This window comes from Crassostrea angulata, chromosome 7, assembly GCF_025612915.1.
Source record: "Crassostrea angulata isolate pt1a10 chromosome 7, ASM2561291v2, whole genome shotgun sequence".
Classification (NCBI taxonomy): domain Eukaryota; kingdom Metazoa; phylum Mollusca; class Bivalvia; order Ostreida; family Ostreidae; genus Magallana; species Magallana angulata.
In genome coordinates, this window is record NC_069117.1 from 57,625,221 (window position 1) to 57,644,612 (window position 19,392).

General features: G+C 38.5%; 1 protein-coding gene across 1 annotated transcript in view; it reads left to right on the top strand.

Annotated features, from left to right (window-relative positions):
- The window catches only part of LOC128193092 (deleted in malignant brain tumors 1 protein-like), a 31,328-nt gene that overhangs the window by 10,277 nt on the left and 1,659 nt on the right, over positions 1-19,392 (top strand). The window contains exons 7-44 of the mRNA XM_052866340.1: positions 68-237; positions 443-599; positions 771-943; positions 1,054-1,216; positions 1,362-1,531; positions 1,648-1,807; positions 1,989-2,161; positions 2,268-2,418; positions 2,512-2,684; positions 2,776-2,923; positions 3,186-3,358; positions 3,631-3,790; positions 4,311-4,492; positions 5,928-6,081; positions 6,306-6,475; positions 6,650-6,818; positions 7,119-7,282; positions 7,794-7,950; positions 9,384-9,562; positions 9,774-9,930; positions 10,064-10,233; positions 10,319-10,475; positions 10,700-10,869; positions 11,622-11,775; positions 11,918-12,090; positions 12,631-12,784; positions 12,902-13,074; positions 13,338-13,548; positions 14,033-14,205; positions 15,039-15,275; positions 15,545-15,713; positions 16,022-16,149; positions 16,254-16,416; positions 16,816-16,928; positions 17,069-17,197; positions 17,673-17,867; positions 18,657-18,899; positions 19,176-19,373. Of these exons, the coding sequence (XP_052722300.1) occupies positions 68-237; positions 443-599; positions 771-943; positions 1,054-1,216; positions 1,362-1,531; positions 1,648-1,807; positions 1,989-2,161; positions 2,268-2,418; positions 2,512-2,684; positions 2,776-2,923; positions 3,186-3,358; positions 3,631-3,790; positions 4,311-4,492; positions 5,928-6,081; positions 6,306-6,475; positions 6,650-6,818; positions 7,119-7,282; positions 7,794-7,950; positions 9,384-9,562; positions 9,774-9,930; positions 10,064-10,233; positions 10,319-10,475; positions 10,700-10,869; positions 11,622-11,775; positions 11,918-12,090; positions 12,631-12,784; positions 12,902-13,074; positions 13,338-13,548; positions 14,033-14,205; positions 15,039-15,275; positions 15,545-15,713; positions 16,022-16,149; positions 16,254-16,416; positions 16,816-16,928; positions 17,069-17,197; positions 17,673-17,867; positions 18,657-18,899; positions 19,176-19,373 (6,413 nt within the window). The remainder of the gene's footprint in view (positions 1-67; positions 238-442; positions 600-770; positions 944-1,053; positions 1,217-1,361; positions 1,532-1,647; positions 1,808-1,988; positions 2,162-2,267; positions 2,419-2,511; positions 2,685-2,775; positions 2,924-3,185; positions 3,359-3,630; positions 3,791-4,310; positions 4,493-5,927; positions 6,082-6,305; positions 6,476-6,649; positions 6,819-7,118; positions 7,283-7,793; positions 7,951-9,383; positions 9,563-9,773; positions 9,931-10,063; positions 10,234-10,318; positions 10,476-10,699; positions 10,870-11,621; positions 11,776-11,917; positions 12,091-12,630; positions 12,785-12,901; positions 13,075-13,337; positions 13,549-14,032; positions 14,206-15,038; positions 15,276-15,544; positions 15,714-16,021; positions 16,150-16,253; positions 16,417-16,815; positions 16,929-17,068; positions 17,198-17,672; positions 17,868-18,656; positions 18,900-19,175; positions 19,374-19,392) is intronic.

Below are 19,392 nucleotides of genomic sequence, written 5' to 3' on the forward strand. Positions count from 1 at the left end.
TTAAAAGAATTTCCATATTGCTCCAGATAAGACATAGTCTTGTAATGCTTTGTTTTATGCTGTATAGAGGAGGCGTAGTGCTGACTGGATCTTCATATGGAGGAGGAAGGGGGCCTATCTGGATGGATGACCTGGAGTGTTTGGGAAATGAAACCTCCATCCAGTCCTGTACCAGGAAACCCTGGGGGGTCAATAATTGCGGGCACGACGAGGATGTAGCCGTATCTTGTACGCCAGGTAGGAGGAGACAGTACTGCATTACATGCTGGAGAAAACTGCACTTTATTTATGTTAATCTTTGTATTGCTAGCGTTGATTTATACACAAAATTAGACCAGTTCTGAGGCAAATAATAATTCAGATCTTTTAAAGTACATGAAAAATGCTTGCAATTAATGGTAATTTAAATGGACACTAGATGCATCATTCTATTCTCTTACAGACAACGTCCCACCTGTACAGATTCGCCTTGCAGGAGGTCCAAACAGTAGGGAGGGTCGTGTGGAAGTCCAGTACAATGGTCAGTGGGGCACTGTCTGTGACGACTCGTGGTCCAACGCTGACGCCGCTGTAGCCTGCAGAATGTTGCATCTTCCTTTGTAGGGGCCTTTTTGTTGTTTTGTCATATTCCAATGTGCCATTAGATTGAATGCTGTTTATCATTTTCATCCTAGACTTACTTAAACATAGCTTTTATCCTTTGTTAACAATTGTTGACAATTAAAAGTAAGTAAATATGAAATGAAGTTTTCCCTGGCTTTTTGTTATAGCTCTGGAGCTGTAGGTGTCACTAAATCTCCGTACGGTCCTGGAACGGGGCAGATTCTGATGGACGATGTGAAGTGTGTAGGGACAGAGAGCTCCTTGGCAAACTGTAACTTCAATGGCTGGGGACAGAACAACTGTGGACATAGTGAAGATGCAGGTGTTATATGTCAAGATAGTGAGTATCCTCTTTTGATGGAAATTTATTCAACTGTTGTTGTATATGTGTAAAGTTTGTAGCATTGCAATTACTTGTGGTTTTCATTCCCACCTTGAATATCATTTTAGCCACAACTCAAATGCAAATCCGACTGGTAGATGCCAATGGTCAGAGTGGGGGTTTTCAAGGTCGTCTAGAGGTCAACATTAACAACACCTGGGGCACTGTGTGTGATGATGCCTTTGGGACCCCAGAAGCCGTTGTCGTGTGTAAACAGCTACATTTCAGTGGGTATGGTCAAAAAACAAAACAAAAGTACAAGAACAAAAAAGTACTTCAATGTTTATCCACTTTAATAGAAATTCTAACTTAAATTTTTTTGCATTATTAAAGAAAATATCATGAGGTAAATAGATTTTGTTGGTGCATTGTTTAGGGCCAATGCAACAGCTAAAGGTAGCGCATTTTTTGGACAAGGAACAGGACCCATCTACCTGGACGATGTGAACTGTGCTGGTACCGAGACGGGACTCCAGTTCTGTGGTCACCGTGGATACGGACACAGCAACTGCGACCACTCAGAGGATGTCTCTGTCATTTGCAAATGTAACGGCTGTCAGGGTTTTTTCCCCTCTTATTACTAATTTCTTACCATGATCTATATTATAAATAATATTTTAGCAATACATTGTATTTATATGATTTTAATTTTGATTTTGTAGCTGGAGATAATTTACCGACACGTGTGAGGCTAGTGGGGGGAACAACAAACAACGAAGGTCGAGTAGAGGTCTACCACCAGGGGGCGTGGGGAACAGTCTGTGACGATTACTTTGATACAGTGGCTGCTCAAGTTGTCTGCAAAATGCTAAATCTGCCTTGGTATGTCTTAACAAGAAACAATTTCCATTGCAGCACATGATTCAGGGTTTCAGCACTTTATGTGTTTATAAAGAACTCAGAACAAGGTGATCATAAGAAAGTTTATAGCTTTCGGTCATGTATGTGTATATAGTTTCTTCAGCTCTCAGTGCAGTCTTTTAAATGTTTACTTTTATTAAAGGCAAGGAGCTCAGCCAAGATCAAAAGCTTTCTTTGGACAAGGATCAGGCCAGATTCTGTTGGACAATGTGATCTGTAGAGGAAACGAGACAAACATTGAGTTCTGTCGACACAGGCCATGGGGAACCTCAAACTGTCGCCACAGCGAAGACGTGGGCGTGGTGTGTGGATCACGTAAGTATCGATTTATGGTAACAGTAGACATATCTGTAGATCCCCGTCGACATTCAGATAATGATACATCGTTAATGCCTATATTGCTGTTCAAAATTCATTTAAGTGAGTCGAGTCCAGATACGACTTGTGAATGGCTCATCCACCTCTAATGGACGTGTAGAGATCTACCACAATAACACCTGGGGAACTGTTTGTGATGATTCCTTTAACAACAATGCTGCAGCTGTTGTCTGTAATATGTTAGGTTTCCAGAGGTAAGAAACAATAGAATATGACTTACATTTGTATGACATCTTGAATTCTGTTGTCAAATGTGCAGGAAATAAATGGTGGGATAATAATTACAGAGGCCGTAGCACAGCCGTGTCCAATGCGAGGTTTGGTCAGGGTACTGGACCAATATTACTTGATGATGTCCTCTGCAAGGGGACAGAGACTAGCATACTTCAATGCAGAAGCAAGGGATGGTACACCAACAATTGTGACCACACAGAAGATGTGGGTGTCGTCTGTAACACAGGTCAGGCATATCTCTCTCTCTCTCTCTCTCTCTCTCTCTCTCTCTCTCTCTCTCTCTCCTGATATTGACTTGTCCCCTCATCGGTTTACAGCTCAGCCTCAGCTTAGACTTGTAAATGGAGGGAGCAGATACAAGGGGAGAGTAGAGATCAACATAGCTGGAATGTGGGGTACAATCTGTGATGACAAGTTTGATGCGAATGCTGCCAAAGTTGTATGCAAGACCATGGGGTTGCCATAGTAAGTCTAATAATTTAAGCTGTGAAATTTGACATGACTATCGGTAGATATTGGTTCTTTCAAGAAAATTTTAGGTCACCTGAGTCACTCAAATAATAAAAGTGGGGTAACAGTCAGAAAATATCCGACTACCTGACATGAAATTATTCGAAAAAGAAGCACAGAAGTTGTTAAGAATTTGTTGGGCTATAAGTTGAACAGTGCCTACCTTAAGCTTATGAATACTGGTACATTGAATACATCCATTTTCATTATTCATTAGTCAGAATGCCCTTCCTGCTACAGCCGCTGCCTTTGGGCAGGGAACGGGAAATATCTTGCTGGATAATGTTGTGTGTCAGGGCAACGAATCTTCCATACTGGACTGTCGAACTAATCCTGTCGGGACCAACGATTGTGAACACTCGGAAGATGTGGGAGTCATTTGTCAGAGTGGTAAGGGACTTAACATATCTCACTCTGTAGGGCTACCTTAAAATCACTGATGTGTACATCTCTTGGCTGAAATTTTACATTTCTGTCAAGATGATAAATTTTTGTTTGATATTTCCTTAAATTGCTGTGTAGGTTTAAAATTTCATGGTAATCTTGAATTTTGACTATAATATAGTGGAATTTCCTTAACATTTCTGAAATACAGATGTCAAGAATTTATTGCCAGTGTTAATTATTACAGAATTATAGACTAATTTTCTCTGTATTTTCAGCTCCACAAAGTAGCAATGTACAGGTGAGGCTTACAGGTGGTCCCTCCAATCAGGAGGGGCTCCTCCAGGTGAACTATGCGGGTCAGTGGGGCACTGTGTGCGATGACGATTTTACAGACAAAGCTGCTAAAGTGGTCTGCAACAATCTTGGACTAACATAGTTAGTATTACTGGGTACTGTAGATTCCTTATTAAATGCGAGAAATTAATATGTGCATGATATTACGAGAAGCACATCTCGCTTATTTTAAAATGTCGCTTTTATGTATCAGACCGATGTAAACTTCATGAACATATGATAAAATATTGGTGTTCACGAATTTATATTCTCGTGATTTTATGCACAACAGTTGATTTGCAAAATTGATTACTCTAGTAAAATATGGAATCTAAAATATATTGTGGAATCATTAATATTTTTGTTGGCTCAATTTTTGTCAGTTTTGTTTCTACCACTCACATAAATCACATCCTCAGTTGGATCTGAACTTACTGTTCATTGAAACGCTGTCTCAACATTATGTTTCTATGAACCTAAATAATCTTGCAGTCCAGGAAGTTTGGTCCCCATGAATATAAATGATTCCACAGTATTGTGAAACAAAAAATTTGCAAACAGTGATATGTATCTCTGTGCAGAACATTAGATATTCAGCTCTGCGTTTGCATTTGACTCGTAGTGTTAAGGCTGTGGCTGTAGCATCTGCCACGTACAAATCTCCCAACACAAACTACGGTCCTATCTGGCTGGACGGAACAAACTGCACCGGTACAGAGACCTCTATTGGACTGTGTGGCCACAATCCTTGGGGGACAAACGACTGCGACCACACTGAGGACATAGGGGTGGCCTGTCAGACCAGTAAGTAGGACAACACCATTACAGCCCAATACAGACAGTTATTGATACAAATGAGAACACATCTGAATTATAAAGAACGTACCTGAAACATTTAAGATATGTTATTGTTATACTTTCATGTTAAATACTGAAATCTGATTGGTTAAGACGCAGTTAATAATATTTACTATTACCCTCAGCGTTAGCAACGCACTTGGCAACGGGTAACATTATATAAATAGTGCCTGATTGGGAGGGTAACAGTTGAAATTGACACCCCGAGAAAACCATTGTCAACCGACGCGAAGCGGAGGTTGACAATGGTTTTCGAGGGGTGTCAATTTCAACTGTTATCCTCCCAAACAGGCACTATTTATTTTGTTATACTGAATGTCTTTTTTAAAATTTTTAAGAAAATTTTACTGCTTTTATATAGGAATAACGTGAATTCTACAGCGAACCGTACGCGCATAATTTTCGCGCATGTAACATTTTTTAATGTTACCCGTTGCCAAGTGCGTTGCTAACGCTGAGGGTAATAGTAAATATTATTAACTGCGTCTTAACCAATCAGATTTCAGTATTTAACATGAAAGTATAACAATATATAAATAGTGCCTGTTTGGGAGGGTAACAGTTGAAATTGACACCCCGAGAAAACCATTGTCAACCGACGCGAAGCAGAGGTTGACAATGGTTTTCGAGGGGTGTCAATTTCAACTGTTATCCTCCCAAACAGGCACTATTTATTTTGTTATACTGAATGTCTTTTTTAAAAATTTTAAGAAAATTTTACTGCTTTTATATAGGAATAACGTGAATTCTACAGCGAACCGTACGCGCATAATTTTCGCGCATGTAACATTTTTTAATGTTACCCGTTGCCAAGTGCGATGCTAACGCTGAGGGTAATAGTAAATATTATTAACTGCGTCTTAACCAATCAGATTTCAGTATTTAACATGAAAGTATAACAATAAAAAATGTTGCATGCGCGAAAATTATGCGCGTACGGTTCGCTGTAGAATTCACGTTATTCCTATATAAAAGCAGTAAAATTTTCTTAAAAATTTTAAAAAAGACATTCAGTATAACAAAATAAATAGTGCCTGTTTGGGAGGATAACAGTTGAAATTGACACCCCTCGAAAACCATTGTCAACCTCCGCTTCGCGTCGGTTGACAATGGTTTTCTCGGGGTGTCAATTTCAACTGTTACCCTCCCAAACAGGCACTATTTATATAATGGTACTTGTAAGAGCCAGTACTTCACTACAGCCTTATACAGAAGACTTGTTAAGAAATTTTTAGAAATACAAAGAAAAACTAACAGGATAGATGAGAATGTTTGTTATACAATGTGTTAGAAACATCTAAGCTATGTTTTTGGTATATACATGTAAAGTTAAAGTATGACTTGTTTATATCAATAAGAACCTTTTTTTTATCAAATGTAGGTCAGATGTTAAGTATGCAGGTTCGTCTAAGAAATGGTACCAGTAACAGTGGAAGAGTGGAGGTCTACCATAACAACCAATGGGGCACCATTTGTGACGACGGCTGGGGAATACAGGAAGCTACCGTAGTCTGTAGAATGCTGGGAAAACCCACGTACGTGTCACCCACATATGTAAAACATAGTCTTATTTCATCATTCAAGGACTCTATTAATTTATTATATCAAAAGTATTATAGATGTACACTAAGACAGATATTAATGTTATCAAAAAGGTTGATTATTGAGCAAATTTTATTTATCAGTGCATATTTTAAACAACCTATGTCTGGCAATCAAAGAATGTTCAGTTTTGAATAATGATCAATAATTTTGACAGGGGGGTAGTGGTACCTTTGGCCAACTCGTACTATGGAGCAGGATCAGGTCAGATCTGGGTTGATGATATTAACTGTGCAGGAAACGAGACTAACCTCGGGTCATGTGCCCATAAGCCATGGGGTGTCAACGACTGTGACCATACAGAGGATGCCTCTGTCATGTGTTTGAGTATGTGTATTCTGTATAAATACTCAAAGAAAACCTATGAAAATTATAAAAGATGTATACCTTGTTTTCTAACTACCTATAAATGAATGCACTGCATAGAGTTTTTTTTTTTGGACCTCATTGGACAATCTAGTATCAGTATTGTAAATGGAGTGAAACCTGACATTATTTTAGATGCCAACCCTCACCCCCCTCCAGTGTCGGTAAGACTCGTGGGAGGGTTGACCCGGAGCCAGGGACGGGTGCAGGTCAGGTACAATGGAATCTGGGGCTCGGTGTGTGATGACTCCTGGGATAACAGGGATGCTCAGGTCATCTGCTCTATGCTCGGCTTCAGCTCCAGGTAAATATAGTAAAAATTCAATTACACGTACATGCAAAAACTTATTTAATAAAAATAATAGATGATTGTACCGGTATATGATTGTGTAGTGAAAGCTTTAAAGGGCAAAAGTGATTAAATGTGTTATTGTGTGTGCTTTTGCATGGTTGTATGTGTATAAATATATTTTAAAAAAATATCTTTATCAATGATGAATTTTTTACTTTCTAAGGAAAAAAGTGAAATGTATATCTATTTGTTGTGTTTCTGAAAAATCTTATCAAATGGACTTCATTGAATGTTGATAATGACAACTTGTAGTGGTGCCCGAGCTATCAATCACATAGGAACAGGAAGTGGTCCGATCTGGATGGATGATGTCGAGTGCACGGGATCAGAGACCAATATTGGACAGTGTACCTTCAAAGGGTGGGGGGAGAACAACTGTGACCATTCAGAAGATGCTGGTGTTGTCTGTGTAGATTGTAAGTGGAGGATATTTCTTATAATCTCACTGTGTAAATGTTATTTCTCTATTTAAAATTTACTACAAATCAGCTATTTATCATTTTAGTTGATATGCTACTTTACTTGAGCTGCTTGTACAGTTAAAGTGCAACTGAATTGAATTAATTAATTTGAGATTTTGAAAATTAGAAGAAAATTCTACACAGGCAGCTTTTAGATAAAGTGGTTTGCAGGAATTGTGTGTACAACATACAAGTGGGCAAGTTTCTTCTATTCCTACATGTATATTACTGAAGGTTCATATTGCACAGAGCAATTTTTCAAATTTCAGACAAAAGTTTATTATTTTTGAAAACAGTTTTTTTTCCAAGTTTTTGATATCGTAAAATTATCTGTAAATTTTGTATAAATAGCAAAAGAGTGTTCTACAGTTTCTTCAAACTACTATGGTATGTATTTAATAACAGAACCTATATTGACACAAATCATTCGATGAATCACTGAAGAGTTATTTGTTTCATTCAAAAGCCTCAGTGCGACCTCTCCAAGTGCGATTAGTGAATGGCCCCTCAAATAAGGAGGGTAGGGTGGAGGTTAACTATGGAGGGACCTGGGGGACAGTCTGTGATGACCGGTGGTCCAATGCCGACGCTCAAGTCGTCTGTAGAATGCTTGGATTGCCAACGTGAGTTTGGATAACGACATCTTGCAATATGTTGAATGATTTCACAGTATCTGTAAATATAGTGCTCACCATATATACTCGCCTATAAGTCAGATTTTTTGGAGTAGAAAATTTTGTCCTACTTATAGGTGAGACATACAATTTTGCACAAGAGAATAATAATAACAGATAAACACATATTGAAACTGTTTTTCTTAAAATACATTTTATTTGACTGATATTATTGGACATCATCCAGGCAGTCAATCGTTCACACCTGCGGTGAACTACATTATAGGTGTTGACATGTCACCTAAAACAACACAGGCCAGCACTTCAGTTTAAGGGGCTAATTACCAACCTAATCACTAATCAGGCAGTAGGGGATTAAATCACTATCATAAAATTAATTACCAGAAGTTTTGAAGCTATTACCAACTTGTAATGAGATATATATGATTGAAACAGATAAACAGAGTATAGAAGCAGTAATTGGGTCAAAGAAGGACATTTTTTTTAAAAATTCAGGTTTGTATGATAAAATGTTGTTATTTTATCAATTATATCTGTACACCATTTGTTCTTAAAAAGTGATCCGACTTATACGCGAGTCAACAGCAAAGTACCGTTAAAGAAGTTAGAATAGCTTAATTGCCTCAATAAATTCGGAGAAAATCGTTATGCTCTTAAATCTGATTCTGCGATAGAATAGAAAATGCCCAAGTAGACCCTAACTCAGCTTTCAATTTCCAATCGCTCTGAGACTTCAACAGAAGTGGTACAATTCCGCCTAGCTTTTTTCAATTGTACAAGTGAGTTTTCTTTACTGTTTCACTTTATTATATTAAAATGTGTTCCCGTTGTCTTTTCAAAAATAGTGTCATAATTATTTATCATGATATTCAAATACTTGCAACATTGCTGAACTATTTTTTGTTACATTATGTAAATCGAAGCTGCATTCTAGGTCATCACAAAAAAGAAAGTATGGCGCAATGTCATCATCATAATTTGCAACAAATGCAAATATATAATATAATGTGTCATTTTTGGATGTATATCGGGATATGTATTAGTACATATATTGGTACATGATCAAATCTTCCATAGAGCCCTTCGGGCTTTATGGGATTTGATCATGTGACCAACCCATATTTATATCCCATAATACATCCAAAAATGACACATTATTTCTTAAATACCTTATACACTTGCCTAAATTATGTTTTCATAATGATATTAGGTGTGTTTTAAATTAGCTTAAGTCGGTTAGTTTGAGTACACAGAAAAAGTAGTGACCAAGATTATTCATGCGCTACTTTGACCTCTTGACCCATGCTGATGTTATTCAGAAATAATGCGGATTGCGCAAACAGTGTTAAATTAGGAAAAACATTTCCAAGTGTAAATATAGTGTAATAAAAGCAGCAGTCAGGATTGTGTGGTTCTTTCAGTTCCCAGGCCACTGCCTACTCAAGAGCTCGGTATGGACAAGGTCCAGCAAGTCAGAAAATTATCCTGGATGATGTAGGCTGTATTGGTACAGAGACGAATCTGGGTCAGTGTAATTATACTGGACTGGGGCTGAGTAACTGTGACCACACGGAGGATGCAGGTGTCAGTTGTCTTTCAGGTAAATCTACCTCTCAGAGGTGTTACTAGACACGGTCCTCTGAGACTTTTTCTCACAATATCTGTTAAGTAGCTTTGTGACTATCATCTGTTTTTGAGTTTTGAAATCAAAAGTCTTTTTAAATTAAGGGACATATATATGACATACATACGCTTGTATTTTCAATAAATAACTGAAAGATGAATTATTTTTTATATAACTGAAACAATAGGGACCATTAACTTGCAAATTCGCCTTCGTGGTGGCAGCAACAACCAGACAGAAGGGCGAGTGGAGATCTTTTACAACAACACGTGGGGAACTGTCTGCGACGATTACTTTGGATCACAGGAAGCTGCCGTCATTTGTAGGATGCTGGGACTTTCTTCGTAAGAAAATGATTTACACATCAATGAAGAATTTGCTGAGATGCATCAGGAGTTGATATGTATTCTGCTTTTCAATGATACAAAATATCAATAAAAACATTGCCTGTTACTGATTAAAGTCTGTCTTTTGCAGAACTGGAGCGCGTGCCAAAACTTCAGCATTTTACGGACAGGGAAGTGGCCCCATCTGGCTTGACAACCTGAACTGTATTGGCAATGAGAGCAGTCTTGCCCAGTGTGGTAGCAGGGGTTGGGGGATCAGCAACTGTAGACACAGCGAAGATGCTGGGGTTATCTGTCAAGGTAGAAGGAAAACGTTCCTTTTAGGAATGTAAAAAATGTCAAAATAATGTAACACTATTAAACTGTCCTTCTTTTATGAATAAAGGCAGACAGAGAGTGACTCCTGTTCGTTTGGTGGGTGGAAGCAGTCGATACGAAGGCAGAGTGGAGGTGTTCCACGGTGGACAGTGGGGGACGGTGTGTGATGACGTGGCCGACTACAGGGCAGCGCAAGTCATCTGTAACCAGCTAGGCTTCCCCAGGTAATGGCCAACATGTACCTGATTTTATTGCACTCTGGAATCCCAAGTTCTTATCAGAGAAAGGCATACCATTTAAATAAGAATAATTTATGTACATTATATGCAATGTAACTTATCTTACAACAGTTAAGCTTTTAAAGAAAGGTTAAAATCTTATAATTTTATATTCTACTTCATAATTCAGAAAATAAAATGCATAATTCTAGAAAAAATTATTTCTACAGTTCTACAGCTGCTGTGAAGGGCTCCGCCTACTTTGGGGCTGGAACTGGTCAGATCTGGATGGACGACCTCCACTGTGATGGAACTGAGCTCTCCTTGGACACCTGTCACTTCAGACCGTGGGGCACCAACAACTGTGGTCACAACGAAGACCTCAGTGTCATCTGTACAGGTAAACAGGGTTATACAGGTAAACAGTGATATACAGGTAAACAGAGATATACAGGTAAACAGGGATATACAGGTAAACAGAGATATACAGTTAAACAGGGATATACAGGGATATACAGGTAAACAGGGATAAACAGGTAAACAGGGATATACAGGTAAACAGGGATAAACAGGTAAACAGGGATATACAGGTAAACAGGGATATACAGGTAAACAGGGATATACAGGTAAACAGGGATATACAGGTAAACAGGGATATATAGGTAAACTGGGATATACAGGTAAACAGGGATATACAGGTAAACAGGGTTATACAGGTAAACAGGGATATACAGGTAAACAGGGATATACAGGTAAACAGGGTTATACAGGTAAACAGGGATATACAGGTAAACAGAGATATACAGGTAAACAGGGATATACAGGTAAACAGGGATATACAGGTAAACAGGGATATACAGGTAAACAGGGATATGAAAAATTGCTCATTTCTGTGGGTCAGATATTCATAAACCTATATATATGATAGATAAAAATAATCATTTTTATGTGAAAATAACTCTCAAATGTATCTCTACAAGGCTACAAGGACTCATGTTTTTAAAACAAAGAAATGCCCAGTATACAAGAATACTAAAATAGCAAAGTATTTTTGTTCAAACTCTCTCTATACCGCATTGTCTGTTCAAGCTTCTTTAATACCACTATATCGAGTTAATTCTGTGAATGACTCTAGGCCTGTTTTTGCTTTAGCTCCCAGTATACCAATTCGTCTGGTGGATCCCAATGGCAATCCTAACCAAGGCCGTGTGGAAGTTCAAGTTAACGGAACTTGGGGCACTGTGTGTGATGACATGTTTGATTCCAAAGCAGCTGGTGTCGTGTGTGCAATGGCTGGCTTTAGAAGGTAATCTAGTGCAGAGGAAAATTGTGCTGTCGATAAACATTACTTGCCTTAAATGCTCATACTCGGTAAAGCAACCAAGGACATTAATCCAATATTTTTTTTTTTTTTTTTGTTACATTCATTGGTGATGATCTTTTAATAGAACAGGGGCGGTTGCGAAGCCGCGATCATTTTTCGGGCGTGGATCGGGTCAGATTCTCCTGGATGATGTTCACTGTGTTGGCTCTGAGAAGACTCTCCTCCAATGTTCCTCTAAACCCCTGGGTACCAACAACTGTGACCACGATGAAGATGTGGGTGTCATCTGTAATACACGTAAGTCAGCAGTAGTGATGGTTCCTCACAGACACGATTCATTTAAGAAATAAACAGCGAGAAAAAAAGTTTACCGAGATATGAACTTGGTTGATCAGGGGATCAAATCCTATGAAGCCCAAAGGGCTTCTCAAAAGATTTGATCAGGTACCAACCTAGCAAACTTTTTAACATTGCTGTTAATTACTTTTACTAACATTTGAAAAAGGCAAATTGTTCAGAGTGGTTAAAATTACCAAGATTTAATGTTTACAATAATTCAAGCGATAAGCGTTTGCTTTGATTTTTCTGAGGTCATAAAAAATTCATACAGAATTGAACGTTTTTGCTATTGTATATGTTTATATAAGGAAACATATTTGCAAATGTATATCGTGAAAAATGCACTTGCATGTATCAACACAATGAAACAAAGTGGTGTTTTATTTGTGTCAAGATTTCTTGTTTGTTTCATATGGTTGTAAATGAGGCTGACTTAAAAGTAAAGATGATATATGAGAAGAATATATTTATATAATTGATGACTTTATTTTTACTTAGAGATTTTACCAATACGGTTAGTCGGTGGAACAGCAAACAGTGGGCGTGTGGAGATCCAGTATAACAACACATGGGGAACTATCTGTGATGATTACTGGACAGCTAGAGGCGTGAACAACGCCAAGGTTGTCTGTAAAATGCTGGGAAAGCCATAGTAAGTCATTCATTTCTGATTGATCTCCTTAGTGCAATCATATGATATGAAATTCTTTGAAATTTCCCCAATCACCATAAAATACAAGTACAATATACTCTGGGCTGTATTTTTCAGCTCCAATGCTTATGGACTAAGTAGAGCATACTTTGGTCAGGGAACAGGACAAATCTGGTTGGACGATCTGAAATGTAGAGGAAACGAGTCAAACATTGATTCCTGTCCACATCGAGCCTATGGCAGCAATAACTGCAGACACACGGAAGATGTGGGAGTCGTGTGTACTGACAGTGAGTCTGATTTTGTCATATTGTTTAGAATATGAAACAAAAGGAAATTAATATGATCATACAATTGTCTGTCACACAACAGTAAGATAATTTTACTGAAAATGGAGCTAAGAAGCAAATCCTTTTTAAATAGTCATTTTTAACAAAGATTTCATTTGACTAAAACCGGAGTTACGGAGGGATTCCCCTATGACAGTATACACGTACTAGATTAACAAAGTTTTGAGTGTCCAGTGTATTGAAAGTGTTATTTGATCCAATAGCCCCTAGGACCACCACCCCAAGACCTGGTCGGGTGACCACCACCTTAGCGACCCCTGCCCCGGGAACCACCTTCATCCGACTGGTCAATGGCCCCGATGCCTATCAGGGACGTGTAGAGGTGTACGCCTTTGGTCAGTGGGGAACCATCTGTGATGATGCATTCACCAATCAAAATGCTGGGGTTCTCTGTCAGATGCTGGGATACAGCAGGTCAGTTTCCTGGAAAATGTTTTCTTTCTAAAAATTGGTATAAGTTTGAAAACTTTACAAAAGAGTTTAATAAGAGCTGTGTATTTATGTGATATTTTACATCAAATGTTCATCCTGTATCTGATAAATACATGTATCACTAAAATGAAATAATTTTTTTATGATATTCAGTAGTTTTGTCACAGTCGTGTGATGGAATTGTAATCTCTTTTTTGTCTTAAAGGAGCTTTTTAAAATGTGTTTAAAAGATTATTCCATGATTTTAGAAGTCGCACAAGTTATTGGATAAAAATCAATTTCCAAATCAAACCATGAAAGATTCTATGTTTACAAAATGTAATATAAAAATAATGAGAAATATTAAAAAAAAAAAAATGATGAAATACAGGAATGATTAAATTATCCTCCTGTATGTCGGTGACCCTAGTATGTTTTTACAACTTAATTCTAACAATTAGTTAATTGTTTGGTTCTCTGCTTGTAGCACTGGAGCCTCCTTTAGAGGTGCTGCCTCCTATGGAGCGGGGACAGGAAAGATTTGGCTGGACAATGTGAACTGTACAGGGTCTGAGACTTCCATCACCCAGTGCCGGTCCAACGGCTGGGGGGCCCATAACTGTGGACACAACGAGGATGTGGGCATTGTTTGCTCTTCTGGTCAGTCAGTGGTCTAGATAGAGGCCAATTGCTAATATGAAATATAGCTAGCAAAATGACCCACTTGAAATTTAAAAATACTGCATGAAACTCAGGAAGGCCTTGTTTCCCTCTATTTACATATAGCTAATATACAATATAGCAAGCAAAATGAACCATTTGAAGTGTTAAAACACTATGTGTAATTCAGGAAGGCAATTCTTTTTCAGCTATTTAAAATTGTTTTTAACCGGGTTTTCCGAAGGAAAAATCCGGTTATTAAAATGGTGAAAATGGCGGGCGGGCGGGTGGGCGGGTGGGCGGGCGGCTGCCAAAAGGGTACCCTCATTGTATGTATAACTCCTCCTACAGATTTCAAGATAGGAAGTTGTTCTTTTGCAGATCAATTGTACATAGGGTATATCAGAGGTGTGCATATTGCTAGGATTTTGATTTCTGATAATTTATGAAAAAAATACCAGCTTTTGAACTTAGTCATTTTTTGGCAAAATATTGCATATAGGGGTACACCATTTCACTGGATATGGGTTGACATGGATTATGGATAAAGTTCACATAAAAGAAAACCCGGTTTGCTGTCACATTGACAGCTTTTTACTTGTTTCCTCATTCATCCAGTAAAACATATCCCAGCAAGAATTGTTAGGGTGTTATTTCAATAAATTATTTAGTTAGGTTACTTAACTTTGTGTGAATAAATACGTTTCTTTTGAAAAGTCTACCAAAATACAACACAAAACCTCTGACATTAATTATCATTCCACCATTATGATCAAATACGGTATGTTAAACATTTAATAATTTTACCAAATGCCATTTTTTCTTCATACCAGGATCATACCCTGATTTCTTCCTGCTGATGACTGACACCAGAAACAAAAGCATCTACAGAATGGATCTAAATAGCTACAGCTATGAAGTGGTTCCCCTACATAACCATGACAACCCGATCTCCATTGACTTTGACAGCCAGAACGAGGACATCTATTGGACGGATGTAGGATCCAATCAGATCAGGAGTGCCTCCATCACCGGCAGCAACGAGAAGGTCGTCAGACAGCTCGGCAATAGTAAGAATGGATCAACTTTTTTACTCTACTTTTGAAAAAAGAATCATGCATGCATACATATTCTTGTACATAATACGTTAATTTTTTTATTTCCATAATTGTGATTTATTATGCGTAATTGCAGAAGGCAACTTTTTGGCTATGATAAAATATGATACATGTATTGTATTGTAAAAGAATGAACTACAAGTTTTTTTAGAAAGGTCATATCAAGTTTCACATGCAAGAAGACAAGAAGAGCAAACTTAGACCTGTATTGTATTTTGAAGGTGCCACCCCTGATGGAATATCTGTGGACCCAGTGTCACGCCTGATCTTCTACACAGACACAGGCTACAATGTCATTTCCCTCATCACTATTGACGGCGCCTACTCCAAAACTATCATTAACCAGAACTTGGATGAACCCAGAGCGATTGTCACAAATCCACAGACAGGGTAATGTCTTCTCATAATATTTCATTTGAAGACAATGTGACCAATCACCCTGTCTGTTTTTAAGTGTGTGAGAGATTCTCAAGCTTCTGTAAGATATAGGTTAAATGTTAGACTGTCAAAAATGTGTGTCAGTCAAAATTTTTTTGGTATATTTCATAAACAACAGCTTTAATTAGATCTATACTGGCAGTAGTATGTGTTTTTGTTTGGTTGTCTTCTTGTTGCTAAGAGGTTGAGATACATGTGTAGCAAATCCTATTTGGAGGATGCTGTATGTACAGGCGAATACAACTGGTCTTCTTCTGTAGGGTATTCTACTGGACAGACTGGGGAACAAATGCCAGGATAGAGTCGGCTAACTATGATGGAACTGGGCGCAGGGCAATCATCACCACTAACATCAAGTGGCCCAACGCTCTGGCTGTGGACTTCCAAAGTATGTATATAAATAGACGTCTCTATAAAGAGATGTGAAATGAGAGCTTCACTGGCTCTAAAAAAACCTTTGTTCACTGTTTTGATAGCCATGATTGTGTGTAGGTAACAAGATGTACTGGGCGGACGGGAGCACGCGTCTGATAGAAGTGGTTAACCTGGATGGTAGTGGGCGAACCACCGTGTCCGACCAGTCTCGCACACGCGCACACTTCTTTGGCATTGTACTGTACCAGACCACCCTGTATTACACGGACTGGAGCCAACAGTAAGTGAAAATCAACAGGCAGCATATGGTACATGTACTAAATCTGTAAGTAAACATCAACAGACAGTCTATGCATGGTACATGTACTAAGTCAGTAAGCGAACATCAACAGACAGTCTATTGTCATTTGAAAGGAGGTTTTATACTTTGATGAATTAGTTGACAAAGTCAATAAAATTGAGTTTGTTACCCCATTTCATCAGCTAAGTTATGATGTTACCTGTGTCTTTATATTTGTTGCTATACAATCAAGATGCTTCCCCTTTTACATCAGTTCTGTGATAAAGGTCTGCACCTCCCAAAACTTCACCTTTGTCCCCGTTCATTTTTCATCAGCTCTGTGATGACGTGTCTGTTATGATTTGCTGCATGATTGAGTCTGAATTTTTTTTTCATCAGTTCTGTGATGAAGGTCTCCACCTCACAAAGCTCCTCCCCTGTGGCTGTTGGACCTGCCACGTTTGGTAGACTCAACGACCTACATTTGTACAGAAGTGGTGTAGGATTTTCAGGTCTGTATTGTTCTTGTTTTAAAGTCTTATGTTGTGGAACATTTGCTTGAACAATGATCAAATACTCTGCTAAGCCTAGAAGTTAGCAATTGTACATGTATTACACTTTTTGTCAGACAGTTTTGATTGGTCTGTTACAGGATCCAATGCCTGTACCAGCGGTAAGGGAGGCTGCTCCCACATCTGTCTACCTGGCCCAGGTAATGTCAAGAAATGTGCCTGTCCAGACGGCTTGTCTCTACAACCAGGAGGTTTAACCTGTGGAACAGGTAAAGTCCTCAACTGTTGTTCTGATCAGACATTTAGTTGACATTGACATTTATCTTCAAAATCTGGTCAATCAAAGTTCAGTATCTGATTCACATTCAAATAATTGTGCTAAACATCTAAGTAACTCAGATAATGACTTCAACAATTGTAGCTTATTTATAAAACTCTATTATAACCTCAAATTAAGAATTTTTGATAGATGGTGTACCATCTTTGCTGGTCAAGGGTTTTTAATCCACTCCTATTTGCTGTGTGTGTATTTGTGTGGAGCAGAGCTATTAAAAAATATCAGTTAGCAAAGATAGTTAAGATGAAACACTGAATTGCCAGAATCATTTTTCGTGCATGGAAGAAAATTTGTGAATATAAATGATTTTTTACAAGTACCCTGTGTTATTGAGTGGTTGGGCATACATGTTATATTTTACAAGTTCTCTGGTTGAGTGTACTAGAAATGAGTGTTTGCTTCGACAGCTGTCCCCTGTCAGGCCCTGCAGGCCCCCACCAATGGTATGGTCACTCCCGCAGCCTGTACCAGCTCACTGTCCAAGCCCAACACAAACTGCACAGTGTCCTGTAAGAGTGGCTACACCCTGTATGGAACAAGCTCCCTCACTTGTAACGCCAACGGACAGTGGAACACAGGGGCAGCATTCATCATGTGTCAAGGTACGATCTCTCTGTATCATGTTTGACCGAGATACGCAATACCCAACATATACAAGTATGTGTATGATACACACTAATGAATAACAAATGTACATGTATGACAGATTTATACTGTATTTAATTTTAATAAAGTAAAATATGCTTAAAGCAGAGTGTTAGAGGCTTACAAGTGATTTGGCTTAGACATGATATATACCTATTTACTGGCTATGGGGACCAAGACAGCAACTATTTCAAGAGGCGAAGCCGAGGGAAATAGTTGCTGTCGAGGGGGACAATAAACTTGCTATGGTCCCCATTGCCAGTAAAAAGGTGTTTTATTATACCGAATAAAACTTTATTTGTTGGCTATGCAGAATTTCTGGATGATAAACAAAATAGAGTTATCAGACTTTGAATTTAATGTAGCGATCGGATTACATCAGAGGTGTTCCAAGTTTAAAAAGGAGGGAAATCGAATGCCGCCGGTGAATAGTTGCGATGACTATTCACCATGGGCAGAAACTATTTCATGGTTAGATAGAGTAGCATGTTTATTCGTTGTAATTTTACATAGAAAATATTCACAGAGGTATTATAATACATTACCGCGGTATATTCATTTAGTTTATACTATGATTCTAGTTATTTTGGATGGAATATGATTTTGTAAGTGTTCTTTCATTTAAAGCATGTTCATTGTAAGAGCCATGAGTGTTTAACTGTAAACCTTTATATGTAAAATGTTATCATGCTGTGAAATGGTGTGATTTCTAATATGATTACAGTAGTATCTGACCTTTTTTACAGATACCCAGCCCCCAGTGCTGACCTGCCCAAAAGATCAGACAGTGACCGCTGACATGGGTAAACAGACAGCCACCGTCCAATGGACCCCTCCCTCAGCCACCGACAACTCAGGCAGTAACGTCGCTGTGCTACAGGAAGTGACATCACCAGCCATTCTGGGAGTGGGAGCCCATGTGATCAAAGCCGTTGCCTTTGACTCGGCTGGACGATCAAGTTCTTGCAGCTTTACTGTAACTGTTAATGGTGAGTTCTTCATGAAATAGTATTTAGAGCAATAGAAATATCCCAACTTTTTAAATAAAAGCTTCCTTCACAGGAATTGCAGCACTCTCTTTTGCAAGGCAAATTGATAAAGTTTGGTCATTTTCCTAATCATTTAATTATCTAATAACTTAAACTTCACCAAAATTATCAATTCATTCTGCAATAGAGCAGAGATAGTGAAAGGGTCTATTCCTATACCAATTAACTTGCATCAACAATCCTGTATGGTTTATATATTGAAGCCTTTGTTTTCAGTGTTGAACTGCCCTGCCCTGTCTCCGCCCGTGAATGGCATGATTCTGTCCCCTGGGTGTGGTAACTACTACGGCGCCACATGTCAGGTGGGATGTATGGCCGGCTTTAATCTACAGGGAGGAAGTGCCACCGTCACCTGTCAGAAGAATGGTAACGGTGCTCAGTGGTCACCTGCCACCTCGACCCTGCAGTGTAAAGGTAAGGTTACGCCACCCTA